We start from the raw sequence: 18,887 nt of genomic DNA on the forward strand, positions 1-18,887 counted from the left end.
GGGGGCTCTCTAGCTCTTCTCTCATGTAAGGTGGAGGAAGTTGACAGCTTACATGAAACTGATATTTGATGCTTGCATTTAGTATTAAAACACCATTTCCTCACATTGATTCTGTCATGTTTGGTATCTTTCAAAATATTGGAATTTTCGGTTTAATGCTAAATTAAGTTTGAACAAATGAGTTTGTAAAGATGTACCTACAGCTGGGTACTTCAGAGTTTAAGAGGTAAGCAGGATACTGATCCCAAAAAAACGTTTTTTTGTTTTATCCCAAATACATATTTATACCTATAACATGAAATATCATGCCAACTCAAAACTTAAACAGTATTTTAATATATGGCTGTTTATTCCATGCCACAACGGATCATTCTCTGAGCTTATCTGTATAAAGTCCTTACTTATTAATGGAAATGCATCTCATTGCTATCATATAGGGTGAGGATGGCTGAATGGTGTTTTTGTATTTTTTGTTAAGGCCCGTCTCTAGATAAAACTGCACAAATGGATCACTTTTTGGCAGCATGCTCATCGCATCAGTAAAGGGTCATTGTAGAGGCTAAAGCACAAATAAATAGCTGATAAGATTAAGATTTCTAGATACACGTATCGGGGGGAATCCCACATCTACAGACAGTAAAACGTGAACTCACATCAACATGATCCACACTGGATTTGTTGGTAACAGTGAGCGTGACAGAGGGACTCACAGAGGCCGTGGTGGAGATGCTAAAAGGCCACTTTTTTAATCCAAGGTAGATGATTTTCAGTTGACTAAAATGGGATTCAGAAGTCACTCCACACTCACTGTGACAGTCACACGACATTCATATACACAGACACGCTCCAAAGAAAGCCGCTACATCCTATAGTGCACTACATGATAGATTTGGCAGCTTCGGGAGATCAAATCAACCTACAAAAAGAAAACACATACTGTAAAAAACACAATTAGAAGAGACTGCTGAGTTATTAAAGCACTGATTGACTCTATCCCTCATTTTATAATTATTCTAAGATTTAAAGACCTTTAAGATTAACTGTACAGCATGACTTTAGACTATCTCCAGTATTGGTTTTGGACTCTACAAACTAGCAGAAGTAATGTAAATGTGGTTTCTCTAAGTATGTCATAGATATTTTACAATAACTGTGTCTGTCTGGTTATTTGCTCTCAGTATACGGTGATAGATTCTGTAAGATAATACGACAGCATTTTATAAATCTACGGCTAAAGAAAGTGTTTGTACTGTAGTCCAGAGAAAGCAGCACTAGTGGGAGTAACGCTGAACAACAACCACCTCACAACACGCTCACTAACAGTTGCACCCGGCCTGCTGGAGGGGCGGAGCGCTGTCTGTGAGTTTGGCGGTGGGAGCTCCCGTGGTGATGGCCGGGTCGGTGTCCAGACTCTCGGACATCTTGTCGCAGATGAGGTCGACGAGGCGCTCAAAGGTCTGCTTCACGTTTACGTTGTCCTTGGCACTCGTCTCGAAGAACTCGAAACCTTCAAGGCAATAAAAACGATGAGAGGATATTTTATTTGAATTTATTTTTTATACTTGAAGATTGTTTTTGATACCTCCAGATTGCGGAATATGTCTTTTAATTTGCAGTTTTTATTGAACAGGCTATTTATTTATGTCCATCTGCTTCTAACTGTGACTCACCGCAAATAGGCTCAGGTGTAAAAAAAGAAAGAAAGAAAAAAAGGTGATGCATGAGACGAACAAACCGGAGCTGGAGGTGTAAAATCCCAAAAAAGGCTCGAAAGAATAAAGAGTCTCACCCAGCTGTTCTGCCAGCAGCCTGCCGCTGTCCACAGAGACGACTCTCTCCTCCTCCATGTCGCACTTATTCCCTGCCAGCACAACCTGTGCGTTGTCCCACGAGTAGGTTTTTATCTGGGTCGACCTGCAAACAAACACAGACGGGAGAGAAAACGCAGCAAGATCAATCAAACCAACTCTGCCGCTGCGTTGGAAACATTGTTTGGTGTGAAGTTTGGTGCCGCTTGGCTGTTTGAAATGTGACCCCTGGCAGACAGAATGACACAATTCCCCACTTGGATCAGTCACGCGTTGTGATCGTGTCCTTCTCATCTGGCATTCATGTAATACTTGAGTCACTGTTGGCAGCAGAGGGAAAGTAGGTCAGCTTCCACTGTCAAATGCAAATATGCAGTCATTGTTCCCCTAAAGTAGCTTCTTATGTGCCATGTCTCAGCTTTATCGTGTCCAAACTCTTTGACTAATTCCTGAAGGCCCCAAAACACCTGAACGGCCCTGTGTGGTTTGTTTATTAACACAAATCAAGACGCTTCTTCTTTCTGTCTTTTCACCGACTTTGATGAAAAGCTGACACGCAACTAAATAAATTATTATTGCTTTTTAGAATTTTGAAAAGCGCTTACAAACGCAATCGTTTATTTTAAAAATCCCAAAACCACAAGGTCCATCAATCAGAACGACTTAAAATTATCTTTAGGAAGACACAAAAGATATGATTCAAAGCATAGCTGCTGGTCAAAAGTTTATTAATATTGTATTCACGTCTGTTTGTTCTCTCGTCTCCCATCTGTCCTCTGTGTCCTCCTCTCTGTCCTTGGACCATGGAGGACTCCGCCAGTCAGACATTTTGAAGTCCTGTTACGGACGCCGTCTACCACACTTACTTAATTCTTTGCACTAGAGCCGCCATAGGGCCATAAATCTGTGTGTACATAGGGGTTTATTGGTCACAGTGTGACACAGTATGAACTTATTGTGCTAATGGTAAGGTTTCTTGCTATGAGAGGCAGAGAACACGAGGAGCTAAACAAAGTTCTGAGAAACGAATCAGCAGTTTGAGAGAACAAGCCAACAGGGTAAAATACAGCATTCATGTGGAGGGAAGCTTGTGCACTTTTCTGCCTCCCTCATAAAAGTGGGATTGATGTTGCACGGTTTCAGTTTTCAATAATAAAAAAGAATGAACACAGACCCTCCATTATTTGACTTTCTTAGCTTTTCTGATGGATGTGTTTCAAAGGGCCACAGACAGAGGCTACAGTGCTAATAGCTACAGCGCTAATGGTTACAGTGCTAACGGCTACAGAGCTAATGGCAACAGTGCTAATGGCTACACAGCTAATGGCTACAGGGCTAATAGCTACAAAACTAATGGCTATTAGCCATTAGCACTCCGCATTAAGCATTGTCTCTGTGTATGCTGACATATGTGTTTGACACTTTGAAAGCAGAAATGAAATCTAGTAAATTTGTATTAAAAGTAAAAAGTTTCATTGATTTTCGTTCATTGATTTCAAATCATTGAAATTTGTTCTTCGCATTAACAAATACATATCACAGTAACAGGTCTCAGATTGTCTGCTCAGTACATAAACAAACAAATCTATAATATATAATCTTATCTAATGTTGAGATGATCAATGTTTTTTTTGTATTAGAAGTTGGAAGCAGAGGTCAGTGCTGCTCCAAACACATCCTCGGGGAGGTATGAACAAATATCCTGTGTTCAAGTACCGAGTGTTTGTGCACTTTGATTGCAACTAGGGCACCGATCAGGCTGTAGCACCGACTGAAAACCAGGCGAATGAGCCGGAGGAAGAGGAGGAAGAGGAGGGAGGAAACAGAGAGTCAGACAGAGCCGGAGCAGCATGTTGTTGGCTTTCTTCCCTGGTTTCGATGTGGGTCAGATCCCATTACTGGCCATATTGACTGACAGACGCAGGTCACGGATGTGCGTGTGTGTGTGTGTGTGTGTGTGTGTGTCTGTGTGTGTGTGTGTGTGTGATGCCTATGCTTGTGGTTTGTGTGCAGGAGATAAAGCAGCGCTGACGTTGTGGTGGCAACACTTAATTGTTTGTTTGCACCTAATATTTTTTCTTCCATCGCTTTGCTCGACATCATCGTTCATCCTGAAGCCGAAACATTACAATATCCCCGGCTGGAGGCAGGAAATGAGCGCGTCACAAAGCTTAATTCAGGCACAGTCGGGGAAGGAGCCGTTGCCATGGAGACCCCCTTTTTTTTCCTTTGCAACCTTGTCACAGGGAACAAGGCGAAGTGGAATTAAAGCCCTGTGGCAAAGGCACAAGAAAGATGGTGGTCACGGTGGACGTGAAGGGAAAATAAGCCGCTTGTGTACAGATGTTTGATGTGGTGAAATAACAACCCTCAGGTAACTACAGCCATACACATACACACACACACGGACACACAGGGCTCCATTAATTAACTTAAGATCCCAATTAAGCTGCCCAGACTCACACACTGCAGCACTCCATCAAAGTGTCACAGACCTGGAAGGAACAAAAGGAGATTCTGTTCCTCAGACCTTCTTCAACAAAGCCTCATTTTCTCACACACAAAAGACGGCAAAGACATGGTTTGTATCACTGTGGTAATAATGTAGACTGGCATATGCGGGGCTGTCAAAAACCGCACGCTCAGGGGACGGCTGCCAAGTGGACACTGGCCTTAATAACGACTGGCAGGGGACCACAGGTCATTGAGAATCATATTCCTTCTTTAATGTCCTCAGAATGTTCCAGGGTGACTCAGATGTCCTCCTGAACACGCGTCCCTTATGAGCGCCTGTAATCTCTTTGGGCTGGCACAGGGAGCTAACCGCAGGACAGAGTGTGTGTGTGCGTGTGCGTGTGTGTGTGCGTGTGCGTGTGCGTGCGCGTGTGCGTGTGTGTGCAGCGTTAAATCAACACACGCTCGTCGTCTCATTTAAAGATGGCAGACAACAGCTCAGTTCTGCTGCCCTTCACCAAATCTGTCCCTCTTGTTTGTGTCCAAACTCAGATCCTGACCCAGAATCCTGGTTTGTGCAGCTGGTGTGAACGCGGCCTTACATGTTCCCATTACACACACGCGGATGCATCATGGTAACCATGCCAACATTTGGGCTGCCAGTTATTTGTGTGAGCAACACGCACGCGCACACACACAAACACACACACCGATTCCAACCAACTGTACCCGGTAATTATAACTACTGGATTTCCTGTCAGCAGTTCCAAGTTGTCACCTCGCATTCAAAAAATTCCCAGCTCCAGATCAGATTGCTTCATGTTAGAAACGAATGGAAACAAGACATTTTAGAGAAAAGACAGAGAGACAAAAATCTGTCCTAAATACAAAGAATGGAGCTCTTCAGATTACAGTCGATTGTTTGTCCTCCTACTTTGACCTTCAACCCCTTGAGCTACAGACACGATCCACGTCTAAGCTTTAATAAGTCCAAATCTAGATTAAAAATATGTTTTATATTCAGTTGCTTTAGAATCTTACTCTGAATCATAGCTTAATCCTTTAAACTCAAAATCCACTCTGAAAATGTTACAAATAGAGGTAAAAGTGCTCAAACCTGTAAAGTTTTATATTTTATATGTATATTTTCAGTGACAATGCTGCTGTAGTAACTAAAGTCGACTCACCTTTGATGCTTTATGCCCCCTAAACTAATTGCTACATTTAAAATGTTTCCAATGTATTTCTAGGGGTGAGATTAAAACTTAGTAGTAGAAACCTTAAAGGCCACAGTATAAACTATACACAGCATATATTTGCATTATTGCTGTGATCCATACGCAGTCAAGTTAATCAGCTCTCTTATCTGCTGATCGATCAGTGGACTCACCAGTCCTGCACGGCGCCGAAGGACTCCTCGTTGGTGATGTCATACATGAGGATGAAGCCCATGGCCCCGCGGTAGTAAGCGGTGGTGATGGTCCTGTAGCGCTCCTGACCCGCCGTGTCCTGCAAACACAGTGTGGCGGTTAAGCATCTGACAGACTGACTGACTGACTGACACACTGACCCCCACAGAGTCTCCACACCCGCTGAAGTCACACCATGCCAGCCATCGCCCATTACCCCGGCTGCCACTCTCGGCTTTGGCATTGATAAGATGCCAGGAGGCGAGATTCACTTTTAAGCTGATGGGATTGATTTACTTTCTTTTTAATCAATAAAATAATCGGCCAGCTGTGTTACAAGAGCATTCAGAGTTTGCAGGGAGGGGGGGTGAACAAATCAATCAATGGCACTGAATGATTACACAGCATTATAAAGCTGTACTATGTTGTACCCAGATCGCCATGGAAACAAGCTCCCACTGCAGTCGCCCCCTGACTGTGAGATGTCAGTGGAAATATTCACACATCCAAACGCGGATGATCTGAGCCACATACGCACACAAAACACACACATTTATACACACAACGCTGCTTTATGTGTATAGAAGCTCCAGTCAGAGTAACATAGACAGAAATGAACCATTCGAACAGATCAGATGCAGCTGAGAGACTGACAGCTACAACAGCACACAATTAAATACAGACACTTGATATTTATTTGAAATACAGATATTATTTTCAGTTGTGTTGGCTTTCGGTCCCTGCTCACTGTGCTGTCTGTCCCTCTATCCTGTGGCCAGCGGGCAGCAGTGGCCTGTTTGGTACAGCGACCTGCTGTCTGTCAGTCTGCACATGGCTGTGACGGCAAGCCAGAGGACAACGATGACCTTCACTGCGTCCAAGCTGAGCTCACAGCCTGCAGAGAGCTACAGCGAGACGCCACCAGGACCTTTAGGCCATTAGAATAACGCTAAATTGTGTGGCCCCTAAAGCCTGATGTCAGCAGTTTGCGACACACACTATTTTCACTGAAATCTGTGTGTGCTAAAGGAATATCTCCTATCCAAACACCTAGTGCACTCGTCTGTCCTGCTCTTGTTAGGCAGCCTGCAGCTCTGACACCATCTAACCTCTTTCCTCTTGTTTGCATTCTAAAGACTTAAGCATTCCACACATTTCATTAAGCTATTGATTTATTTTATTTATCTGACGGCGACCTTTTGCGTTCACAGGCTATTTGGCTGTGCAGATTTGCTTGTTCCCGGTAAAAAATACGGAGCTGGACAGAAACAAAACTGCTGATTCCGGTGAATCTGAGCTCTTGGAGAAGCTTCGACTGTAGCCAGCAGCTCGCCAGGAATCAATGCAGAAAAGCTGACTGCTCTATGTGGAGCAGAGCTGGATGTCATTCAGGAAAAACTTGACTCTTCCACGACCCCGAGTCTGAGCGCGACATCATGTTGCCTTCACATGGGCTGGGACAGAAGATATGACACGTCTATGCAGATTAATCCTGCGATCGCTGCAGCGTCACAAGCTAACAGCCATTACTGTAAATGTCCTCTTACTGTATGTCTCAGCTCTGTCTCTGCACAATTAGTGAAGACAGGCTCATTAAAATGGATGCCTTTGCTCTGCACTTGTGCTTGTTTTTGCTAAAGATCAAGACACATGGGTCCAGAAGGTTTTGCCGTTCGGCTCCAATTTTTCTATCCTACTGAGGCTCTTGTTGTTTGTCTCTTTCATAATTATGAAACAGCAGATATCTGGGTGGCTAATTGCTGCAAAAGACATCTATTATGACAAGAGGCAGCACAATCTCTACGGACGAGATGGCATTTGGGTGCAGACGACACAGAAAAAAAGATGGCAAATGGGTGAAAGAGTGACAATTTACTGCTGCTCAATACCTCAGAGGTATTAACAAGTCAATCTGCTGCCACAACACAGCTGAACTCCTAATTAAAAAGCCTCAAACACCCTTCGCTTCCCACACACTCAGAGGAAAGTGTCTGTTTCTTCCCTGATCTGTGCCAAACTAACACTTACTACTCTTCCCATCGAAGGGACGGTGAGAAACTGGCTGCAAGAATGTATTAAACCGTACCTAGAGGATAGAAACAGTAAAATAAGTATAGTTCTTCACATTTAAGGTTAAAAGAAGGCATGAAGCTCTGTCAGTCCAGTCAGGCTTAGCAGGTAAACACCATGTGACTCAAGACTCAATCAGCCACAGTCAATAATAAATATCAATCATCAGAGGAAGGTTTGGACAGAGGTCAGGACAGATTGAGAGGGAACACATGGACAAGCTTTTACAGACAGGAACATGAACACACACACACACACACACACACACAGAGAGGGGGGGCAGGGCATCTGTGAAGAGCCCCTTCCCCCTTAAAGCTGGTGTGAGACCTCCAGGAGTCCTTGAAGAAGAACAAAAGCAGATTTCTGACAGATATGATCGTGTTTCAGCACCAGAATCTTAACATAGGCAAGACATTGAAGCTGTAACATAAGATAGAACCTCCACGTGATCACATCCATCCACAGTCTGCTTCAGGTTTGTCATAAATACATAAACATTTCATACCCAGATCTGCAGTTTGATCCTCTTGTCATTCTTGTAGACGGTTTTCACTTTGAAGTCGATGCCCACGGTGCTGACGAAGGCCGAGGTGAAGGCGTCGTCTGCGTAGCGGAACAGGAAAGACGTTTTCCCCACGCTGCTGTTGCCGATGATCAGCAGCTTGAACATGTAGTCAAAGTTCTGGTCCCCTCCCTCCCCCTTCCCTTTCACATCCTGAGTGGCAGCCATCTGCAGAATCAAAGTGGGGGGGAAAAAGGAACGTGAACATTTTTCACACACACAGAGTGAGAGAGAGAGAGAGAGAGAGAGAGAGAGAGAGAGAGAGAGAGAGAGAGAGAGAGAGAGAGAGAGAGGCATACATGCATACAGTACAAGCTTGTCATACATGCCACAGCGGTGACAGAAGGCTGTGTCAGGCAAACCAGCATGACCCTGAGCACACACACACACACACACACACACACACACACAGTAGGAAGGTGTATGCATCAATATGCATGTATGAAGCAGTATGATCACTCTTGCATAGCATCAACCGACTGGGTGTGTGTGGCATACAGTGTGTGATGATGTAACAGTGGCTCTGTCATGTTTAAAGGTTCTGACTGAAGCTTCTGCTCAGAGCTACCGGCACATCCACATCATCGATTATCAAGGAATAATCGACTCCACAGCTGAACGTTTCTGTCCACGCGTGTCATCATCATTCAGCGACGTGCAGGAGCGGAGCACAAGATGGCAAAAGCACAGTCATCATCGCTCCAAGGTGAATGTTTTGACGGAGCCTTTAAAGGTTTAACGCGATGATGTAGCTAAAGCTCAGGATGGAGTTATGAGAACATGCTGCTGCTCCTTCCGCTTATGGAAACACCGCCGAGCTGCATTTACAAGGACACCGCTTTGAAATACGTACAACATATCTGTGCAGCGCTGCATGGTACACACGCACAAACACACATGCACACACACGCACACACCATGATCAAACCCGCATATGTCACATTACACAATGTAGAGTAAAGCAGCCGATATGTCCGATAAATGGCAGACACGCTATTCAGGGCATGAGCTCCTTTTTTTTCTTTTCTTCTATGGATGAAATTCTTCACGTAATTATAAATGAAGGAAAAGCAATCGAGACGCTGAGTGAACAAACCTGCTTTGAAGGCCTCGGTGCTATCAGAGTGTGTGTGTCCCTGTGAGGCTGGATGCGGCTTTTTATTTGTGCCTTAACGCAACCGATGACTCTCTATCTCTATCTCTCTCTCTCCCTCTCTTTCTCTCTCTCTCTCTCTCTCTCTCTCTCGCGCGCTCTCTCTCCCCCGCTCGTTCGCTCAATCACACACACACACACATACACAGACGGAACAGCTCCCAGGTGCTGAAATCGGTCGGTGAGAGAGAGAGAGAGAGAGAGAGAGAGAGAGAGAGAGAGCGAGACCTGACGTCACAGGGGTCACTTCCGTGGGGCTTGTAGTTCTTTTCAATCCGCAGTTCAGCAGCAGTAACATAGACTCAGCTACATTTCCCAGCATGCAGTGCGCGCAGCTGGCAACAGCTGGATGATTTACAGCTGGAGGAGCCGGAAAATAACCCTTTTTTTTGTTTGTATTTTACTGCAAACATCACACACAGACGCTCACACACCTCCTTGGCGTGTTTATGAGCATTGTTTAACGCAAATTACTCTTTTCACAAACGCTCTCTGTTTGACGTCATTACGTTATGAGTATATGTTAGCCAGTTTATACATATTTAATGCGCCCCCCCCCCCCCCCTCCCTCTCTCTCTCTCTCCAGTCTCACAGTATGGAGTCTTACCTTTCCGTACAGATCCATGTCGGCCCTCAGCGCGTCGTTGTAATCACATGCAGCGCCTGTAATAAGCTCCCAGCTGGGTGGGCGGTAGATATTCATTCATTTTAGTTTTTTTTACGAGGAAGCAAATATAATGGCCTCTCCCTCTGCGTCAGCAACCGTCCCCCCCCCCCCCCCCCCCCCCCCCCGCCCCGCCCCGCCCCCCACACGGGCACCGAGCAGCCGGCTGAGCAAACAAACGCGACGCCGGGCTGAATGCGCCTCTACGGGCCTTTCATGGAGAAATACTCAATTAGAATAACGAAGCTGCTTCCTCCCTCGGGACTCTGCGCTCCTTTTTTCCCCTACACATCCATTTGTGTCTTTGTCTCAAGCCTCATAAACTGTCCTTGTCACTCATATGTGTGTGATTTCAGCTTTTCGTTCTTTTATGTGAACTGTGAAGAATCAAGGTTTATAAAGCCTATAGTTGGCATTTCTTGTTTCGTTAATCGGGGGTTGGGTTAGGGTCTGTGTTCTCTTTCCATCATGTAGTCTTTATCCTGCTTTGTACGTTTGTGTGTGTTTATGTGTGTACAGTTTATGGGATGTGTACTTGTGCTACACTGAGCCCAGACTAACTGCCCTAAAGGGACAATTGAGTCTTGATCTGAGAGGTAAAAAAGTGCATTTGATCTACATTTGAGAAGTAAAAGGGAAAGTGGAAAATATTATCTAAATCCTTTTTTATTCTCCCTTACTTGAGTGACTTCCGGTACTTGTACTTCTTGTGGTTTATTCTCTCTTTCTTATCTATAAGTCAGTTCACCAAACCAGAACCTTAACATCAATAATAACGCCTTCAGTAATAATGCATGAAGTCTTTTAATAGCCGTGACTCACAGCCCGCAGATCCAGACATAACGCACTTCACACACAGGAAAGTGCGCAGGAGAGATTCGGGCTTTCACGGCCCCTGCGCTCGGTTGGAAGGCGCTGTGTCAGTTGTTGTCCTGCGGGAATGTGATAGGGCCTGAGCGGGGCGAGAGGCGGGAGGAGGCCGCTGACTGGCTGCCCTTTGACTGGAGGTTGTGAGGGAGAAGGCAGCTGAGTGAGTGTGCAGTGGAGCAGTGGAGCAGGGGGCGGATCAGGTAGGCGATACACACTCTCCATGTTTATGATTTGATTTTAAGTATATCAAATTATGAAAACAAAGTTACAAACTATGGATCTGACCCCCGCTGTAGTTTATGAAGCCTTAATGATCTACATTGTAACACTGATGGTCCTTAAAGTGCAGACGTCAGCATTGTTTAACTGCATATTTGCACTGATGTTGTTGCGCAGCTGCTCCTCTTTATGTAAATGCAGCTCACGGTGTTTGAGAAGTTTAATTCATGTCTGTTTCTGTCTGTCATGAACGTGGTAAACAAAACTTTTCTAGAAGGTCTCGCCGTGTGGAAAAACGGCACTCTGGCGCCATCTGGTGTAAGGACATATGTACTGTGGTTTTATTTTGGAAGCATTTACAGTATTTAAAATGTTTTGATTTACAACTATACTGTAGTCGAATTAAATGACCAGATGTATCATAATACTGACCTTTTCATACTGATGTCACCTTATAAAATATTAATTCAGGAAGGAGGCGCCGTATAAATGTCGGTGATGTTTCCTATTGAATCATTAATATGCGGCTTACTACTGAAACTTAAGTGCATTTATTGGTTATTATGGATATTTGTGTCTTGATTAGGATAATTGATTGTCAGAACAAGCATGAGAGGAGTAGAAAATAGGAAGACTATATCAACTTTTAGCTTTCCTCTTTTTAGCTTCTGTCTTTTAATATTTGAGTTCATTTTCTACATTTATCAACCTTTCAGCCTGCATCATTATCTGACCTCACACCCTGTATCTTCTTCCATATTGGAGATTGTTAACCATGGAGGACTCGATTGAAGTGATCCTGCAGGATGCCGGTCGAGTCCTTCCTTCCAGCCCAGACCGCCCGGCCGTGTCAGCCGGCATGGCCGCTCTGCTCGCAGGCCTGTACGGAGTGTGGAGCCTCTTTTCATTGCCGGGCTTTCGTAGGATCCCTTCAAGCCTCAAGGTTACACACATATACTTTCACATACACACACACTCCCTGCTTTGCTCAGCTTTCTCATCCCAAATACAAACTACTGCATGTGAGAACATTATTTGCACACTAACAGTGATTTGCTTGTTTTGGAGCGTATGGTTCTCTGTGCTAGCAACAAATGTGGGGAAAGAAGCATCTGGTAAGTCCATAATGTTGTTTTATTAAGAGCTGTCATTCTATACTGCATTAATATGATGTGCATTTAGAGCAGAGACTCATTCATATAATGGATCTCTGCTCTATTAAAATGATGGATCGTGCCCTGGTGTCAGTAGGAGTGGTTCGGTAATAAAGAAACCATATTTGTTGTTGCACAGAGAAAAATAGCAGTGATTTAAAACTATTATTAACTTCATTTAATTGCTTTTCAGATTTCATGCTGATATGTTATAAAACCTAATAACTTAAGTTTCCAAAAACAGACGAATGATGTGAGATAAATCTACGGTTGATCTGTTTGGACAGTGAGCTTTGTATTCACAGTCATATTCACTCTGCATTATGCTGTAGGTTCCATATTTACCCTCCAGTAAAGATCAGACACGGAACATTATGAAGCTGTTGGAAGGTCGCACAGGTCGACTGGCAGATCTGGGTTCAGGAGATGGAAGACTGGTGGGTGTTGGCTGCACTTTATACAGCTGTGTGTGGTGTTGTGTGCTTTGTTGTCGGTCTTTGCAGGGTCACATGATCCCATTTGATTTCCCAGGTGTTTGCGGCCTCTTCCGCTGGTTTCCAGTGCACGGGGTTTGAGATCAACCCAATTTTGCTGACTTATGCGAAAAGCAAAGCACATTGGAGAGGAATTCCCTCCAGCCAGGCGACCTTTGTTAAAAAAGACTTCTGGAAGGTGTGACTCAAACTTATACCGGCGCTTCAACCAAATCAAAGCTTTCATTTGAATTTTTCTTCTCTCTTAGACCGACCTATCAACGTACAACACCGTAACGGCTTTCCTCGCTCCAGGAGTGGTGAGTTTGCCTCAGTTTTGCTGGTGTATGACAGGAGCACGTTTCTGTCTCTTACCTATTTTCTTGAGGTTTGAGTGGTTGGTGACTAATGTAGGTCCTCTCTGATTGGCTGTTAGATGGAGGTGCTAGGCGAGAAGCTGCTGACGGAGCTTCCCCATGATGCGCGTGTGATCGCCTGTCGTTATCCTTTCCCTCACTGGTCGCACTGTTTGTCCGTGGGCGCTGGTTTGGAGCAGACGTGGGCTTATGACATCGCCACCGTGCGCTCCAGTTTACAGCCTGCACAGAGCACATAAGGCTCTGAGGTGTCTGCTTCTGCTTCTACTTCATTGGCAGCAGTACCTTTCTCATTTCCTGGATATAATCTGAGCAAAAAAGTAATAATAAAAAGTTATGAGGTATCTTTTGGAACATTACAAGGATGACAGCGACTTGTTGACTCAGAAAGGTGTCAATATGATTCCTCCTTCAACTTGCACTAATTATTTGATGGGTACAGTCGGTACTCACTGTGCCTCCACCACTTTACTGTCAATCCCTGCTTTGAAGACCGCAATGCACTGCTTCAAAGAATGCAATAGAGTGAGTGAAGCATCTAGAATAAAGAGAGACAGTCAAGTCACTTTTGTTGTTGTGTGAATTTCTTTAGCAACGAAACTTTCAGGGCTCTAATTAACTGGAGACACGCACACACACGCACGCAGATGTAAGGTTCCTTCAACTCGGAATTTCTTCCGGTCTGGTCTTCCTGGTCTGTGTGTGTGTACAACAGAAGCAGCCCAACCTGTCCACCTGGTGGCGCTAGAGCTCCAAATCCAGGATTTCTTTCCAACAAAACACAAAGTGAAAGATGAGCTCCTGAGCAGAATACTAAGTGTGTTTATCCTCTGCATAGACACGACTACATGCTCCAGACTCGTCATGACTCTGCTCCCCAAAAAGGAAAGGGAGCAGTAATGTGCTGATCAATACTTGAACAGAGGGGTCAGTTGTAAGGTTGATTACTTTAACGTGCTGGTGTACATGATGATAATTAATGGTGTATTTACTTTCCTTGTCGTCTTCATTGGTGATCTATCAGAAAGCACATAATGTTGTTGTTTTCACATTAGAGCAGTTTACGGAAAGCCATCAGCAGCTGAATAGGACTCGCGAGAAAATCGATAAGTGGCAGACCTCTCGTGACGTCACAGAGAGGGCGGCAGACAGCAGGGTGGTGTGTGTGCCAGAGTATAAAGGCGCACAGACGAGACTCCAGGCTGCATTCACACAGTGCGGGAGTCAAACTAACAGACACCTTCCATGGAAATACAGCAGCGCAGCACCGGAGTGCCTCAGAGCAACAGCGGCGGCAGCATGTGCGAGTCCACGACGAGATCCTGCGAGCCTCGCCGGAAGAGAGTGGACAAGCGCAGCGCCCCAGCGGAGATGGCGAGGATCATCACCGATCCCGTCACGGGGAAGTGCTACTGCCGCGGGAAAGTTCTGGGAAAGGTAGCGCAGGATGAAGCACTTTTTCTGGGGGGTGGGTGTTTACTCGCTGTGAGCCTGGAGAAGCAGCAGTGTCGCTAACAGTGTCTTTGCTCTTTCCAGGGGGGCTTCGCCAAATGCTACGAGATGACCGACCTGTCCACCAGCAAAGTTTACGCAGCCAAGATCATCCCGCACTCACGCGTCTCCAAGCCGCACCAGCGGGAGAAGGTAAGCGCGCAGCCCGGCTCCCTGCACCCTCAGCCCCGGCTCTGCTCCCCGCGCAACACTCCCGTTACTTAGTGACTGACCCAGATTGGTGACCTGTCGACCTTTTGCCCTATCTCCCCTCCTGACAGATTGACAGAGAGATCGAGCTGCACAGAGCGCTGCATCACAAACACATCGTGCACTTTTATCACCACTTTGAGGACAAGGAGAACATCTACATCCTGTTGGAATACTGCAGTAGAAAAGTAAGTGATTCTGCTAAATGACTCATTCTAGCTGTTTGGATTACACCTGTAAGTAACCATAAGGAATAAAGTAGATTTACCAACTCCCAAACAAAAATATACAAGAATATTAAAGGAATTTATCTGTAAAATGTAAAATGTTTGGTTAGGTGGTCTCTACAAACCCTCTCCTCACCCTGTTGTGATGTCTTTTACAGTCGTTGGCTCACATCCTGAAAGCTCGCAAAGTGCTGACGGAGCCAGAGGTGCGTTATTACCTCAGACAGATCGTCTCTGGGCTCAGGTACCTACATGAGCAAGAGATCCTCCACAGAGACCTAAAGCTGGGTAAGAGATGATCCTGGAGCTGAGACACGCTGTGCTCATGCATGTGTTCATTCTCTCTCCAGAGTCTCATCGTCATCATCTGACTCCGTTTCTCCCCTTCAGGTAACTTCTTTGTGAGTGAGACTATGGAGCTGAAGGTGGGAGACTTTGGTCTGGCTGCCAAGTTGGAACCGGCAGGGAACAGGAGGAAGACGATCTGCGGAACTCCCAACTATCTGTCCCCGGAGGTGCTCAACAAGCAGGGCCACGGCTGTGAATCAGACATCTGGGCCCTGGGCTGCGTCATGTGAGTAGGATTCAAGGAAATTTACCAGTAAGGATGATATGAAGTTATTGTTCCATTAAGACATGAAGTCGGGTTGCTCACTCGTCTTTGGCCTCCGTCCCGCTGCAGGTACACGATGCTGTTGGGCAGGCCGCCGTTTGAAACCACCAACCTGAAGGAGACGTACAGGTGCATTAGAGAGGCTCGCTACTCGCTGCCGTCCTCGCTGTCGCCTCAGGCCAAGCAGCTCATCGCCAGCCTGCTGGCCAAGATCCCCGAGGACAGACCCGACCTGGAGCACATCCTCAGGCACGACTTCTTCACGCAGGTAAGGCAATAGAATCCTCATTCTTTCTTTCTCTTTCTCTCTCTCTTGCTGAATGTCATGGTGTAGGAGTACAACGCTGACCCCCTTCCCACCACAAACACACTGACCCACTTTCTCCTTCTGCAGGGCTTCAGTCCAGAGCGTCTGTCAGCGAGCTGTTGCCATTCAGCACCAGATTTCCATGTTTCCAGTCCAGCTAAGAGCTTTTTCAAGAAGGCCGCAGCAGCGCTCTTTGGTGGGAAGCGGGACAAGGTCAAGTACTACGAGACCCTGAGTGAGTAACGCGTCGAGTCACTCTATTCAGTCCAGTGTAACAATGTCAAACACATATCAGAGCTCACATATGTGTAAGTGGCTGTAGGTTAAGGCGACTCTGCTGACTTTTGTGTTGCATCATGGTCTTTTGTTAGATAAGTTAACCAAAGAGGAAGAGGAGATCTACAAACTGCAGCACGACCTGAAGAGAACAGTCATCAGCCAGCAACAGAGCAAACAGACGGCAGAGGTAAGAGCTCCAATATTCAACACATATGTGGTTATGTGCACAGGATGTTGCAGATGTATTATTGGTGCAGCCATAGAAATAAAACGGTTTTGGTATCGTAGTGAGTCACAATTATCACGCACTAAACTTAACAGCAAGCAACAAGTCCTTTTTAAAATCCCTTAAGCCAAACACGCTGCATATCTGGCTGAACGTTGAGTCACTGTGAACTAAATATACCGTTTCTAAACCCTGTCATCACTGATTCCCACCTCAGAATGAAAGTCTACTTCCGCCATCTGCTGAAAGCCCCGTTGCCTTGGCAACAGAGAGCCAGTCCCCAACGACGCAAGACACCATCCGCCTGATCGTCAGAGGCAGTCTGGGGAGCTGCAGCAGCAGCAGCGAATGTGAGTTCGCCAGCCTTATTTCACACTTCAGCTCAAACAGAGAATAGGTGACATTTGACTAAGACCTGGATGATGTGATTTAAAGTGAAACCATGCTCCGTTTGCTTTCAAAGGTTTGGAAGACAGCACGACGGGAAGCGTGGCTGATACCATTGCGAGCGTGCTGAGGGGATGTCTAGAGAACATGCCAACAGGTGAGTCCACTGAGCAACACGCAAAGCCATCACCTACAGGTTGCACAGCGGGAGAGGGATGCATTTATCACCATGACATGTGGAGGAAGTAGTTTTGTAGTTTCATGTTTTCAATTGCAAATGGATCATGGAGGATGTTTATGATCTGATGACCTCCAAAGCCTCAAATTTCCTCGCAGCTCAACATTCATGCATCACATTTGAGTTTTAAACTTTATAATGAGCTTGGAGGCCCTTCTGCACAGTAGCACATGGCACAGTAAGGATTACTATTTCCTTTAAATCTTCTCTTTGATCGTGGTCTAATCCTTTCCTCTTTGTGTTCTGTCCCAAAGCGTCTGACATTCCAAAGGGCTCGAGCAGCTGTAACCTCCAGTGGGTCACTAAGTGGGTGGACTACTCCAACAAGTACGGCTTCGGCTACCAGCTGTCTGATCACACCGTGGGAGTTCTCTTCAACAACGGCACCCACATGAGCCTCCTGCCAGACAGAAAGTATGCACCATTATACGCTTTCACAATACTTCAGTTCAGTTTGGAAGTTATTAATCAGCTTACACAATAGCGATGGCTTGTTTAGACACGCGGCTATGAAATTTTAATTGCTCAAGAACCTGTTTGTGCTGAGATAAGTGCCGGCGTGAAGCTTTGCGTGTCATATCTGCGTCATCTAGTCTTTGCACTAACTGAACTCAAATGTCCCTCTGTTTGTCTTTTCAGGACTATCCATTACTATGCAGAGTTGGGTCAGTGCTCCGTGTTTCCTACCTGTGAGGTTCCTGAGCGTTTTGTGGGTCAGGTCACCGTGCTCAAGTATTTCTCTCACTACATGGAGGAGAATCTCATGGATGTGAGTAAATACCTTCACTTCCCCACCTTCACTTCCTGTGCGTGCGTGCGTGTCCCCTGAAGCTTTCAGAATGTCTTTGTTTGTTTCTCATCTCTGTGTTTTGTGCTCTTCTTCCCTCTCAGGGTGGAGATCTGGGGACACTGCCAGACGCACACATGCCCAGACTCTACCTGCTGCAGTGGCTCAAGTCTGACCGCGCCCTCATGATGCTCTTTAACGACGGCACCTTCCAGGTAAACACGCCCGCTTAAGCAATCACAAAGCACAAAGCCCACATGAAAAGAGAGATTACTGCCTCGATACACAGAATCATCTGGTTAATCACGCGTCTTTTTGACTCCAAAGGTGAATTTCTACCACGACCACACCAAGATCATCCTGTGCTGCCAGAGGGAGGAGTATGTGCTGACGTACATCAATGAGGACCGCGTCTCCAAGACGTTGAAACTCAGCTCCCTGCTGACGTCTGGCTGCCCCCCCGACCTGCGCGAGCGCATGGTTTACTCCCTCAACATGCTGCTGCAGAGGTGCAGCTAAGCCCAAGGCGTCACATAGACAAACAAACACACACACACTGAGTTACTGCAGTACTGCAGTGGAACCAGGAGCTGGAGGGACGCCGTCTGAAGATGGACTTCTGCAGAGACGTGACTGAAATGAACATTCCTACTCTGTTGAACAATTTATGACTCAGCAGAAGTGCGGGTGGAAAAAAAAAAAAAAGATTCAGGCGCAGACACTGAGGAAGATGAGGAAAACGAAATGTAGCACAGTGACTGCAGATGGTAAAGGGCTGATTTGTATGTGGACTGCGGGAAGGAGAGAAAGAAGCGAGCGTGTTGGAACGAGCATGTTGGTACGAATGCCCCAGATGTTCGGGGACAGTTAGGGATGCTTGGGAAGTGAAGGTGAACGCTGGGCTGGAAC

At 45.8% G+C, this 18,887-nt stretch overlaps 3 protein-coding genes across 5 annotated transcripts; 2 read left to right on the forward strand and 1 right to left on the reverse strand.

The window, feature by feature from the left end:
• Positions 1 to 38: 38 nt before the first annotated feature.
• On the reverse strand, positions 39 to 8,471 carry rab3c (RAB3C, member RAS oncogene family). The gene is made up of 4 exons (XM_076150907.1): positions 8,247 to 8,471; positions 5,653 to 5,771; positions 1,790 to 1,914; positions 39 to 1,507 (listed from the first exon to the last, which is right to left on the reverse strand). Exons 1-4 carry the CDS (start codon positions 8,469 to 8,471, stop codon positions 1,317 to 1,319), a joined length of 660 nt encoding a protein of 219 aa, XP_076007022.1. The 3' UTR covers positions 39 to 1,316.
• Positions 8,472 to 11,068: 2,597 nt separating this feature from the next.
• Positions 11,069 to 13,777, forward strand: LOC143001540 (adenine nucleotide translocase lysine N-methyltransferase). Of its 3 annotated transcripts, none has more exons than XM_076151188.1 (6): positions 11,069 to 11,539; positions 11,975 to 12,152; positions 12,696 to 12,800; positions 12,895 to 13,035; positions 13,106 to 13,156; positions 13,273 to 13,777. In XM_076151188.1, the coding sequence occupies exons 2-6, from the start codon at positions 11,985 to 11,987 to the stop codon at positions 13,450 to 13,452; spliced, it is 645 nt and encodes a 214-aa protein (XP_076007303.1). In that variant the 5' UTR covers positions 11,069 to 11,539; positions 11,975 to 11,984; the 3' UTR covers positions 13,453 to 13,777. The 3 variants fall into 3 exon arrangements, with proteins under 3 accessions (XP_076007303.1, XP_076007304.1, XP_076007305.1); XM_076151189.1 differs by having other exon boundaries at positions 11,070 to 11,190; XM_076151190.1 differs by lacking the exon at positions 11,069 to 11,539 and having other exon boundaries at positions 11,546 to 12,152.
• Positions 13,778 to 14,412: 635 nt separating this feature from the next.
• On the forward strand, positions 14,413 to 18,723 carry plk2b (polo-like kinase 2b (Drosophila)). The gene is made up of 14 exons (XM_076151018.1): positions 14,413 to 14,650; positions 14,750 to 14,857; positions 14,986 to 15,102; positions 15,300 to 15,429; positions 15,532 to 15,715; positions 15,824 to 16,022; positions 16,149 to 16,296; positions 16,433 to 16,527; positions 16,784 to 16,916; positions 17,030 to 17,110; positions 17,446 to 17,605; positions 17,831 to 17,960; positions 18,083 to 18,193; positions 18,306 to 18,723. Exons 1-14 carry the CDS (start codon positions 14,459 to 14,461, stop codon positions 18,495 to 18,497), a joined length of 1,980 nt encoding a protein of 659 aa, XP_076007133.1. The 5' UTR covers positions 14,413 to 14,458; the 3' UTR covers positions 18,498 to 18,723.
• The last annotated feature ends 164 nt before the right edge of the window (positions 18,724 to 18,887 follow it).

This window comes from Genypterus blacodes, unplaced genomic scaffold (assembly GCF_046128005.1).
Source record: "Genypterus blacodes isolate CSIRO-AG114 ecotype Tasmania unplaced genomic scaffold, CSIRO-AGI_Gbla_v1 ptg000053l_1, whole genome shotgun sequence".
NCBI lineage: Eukaryota > Metazoa > Chordata > Actinopteri > Ophidiiformes > Ophidiidae > Genypterus > Genypterus blacodes.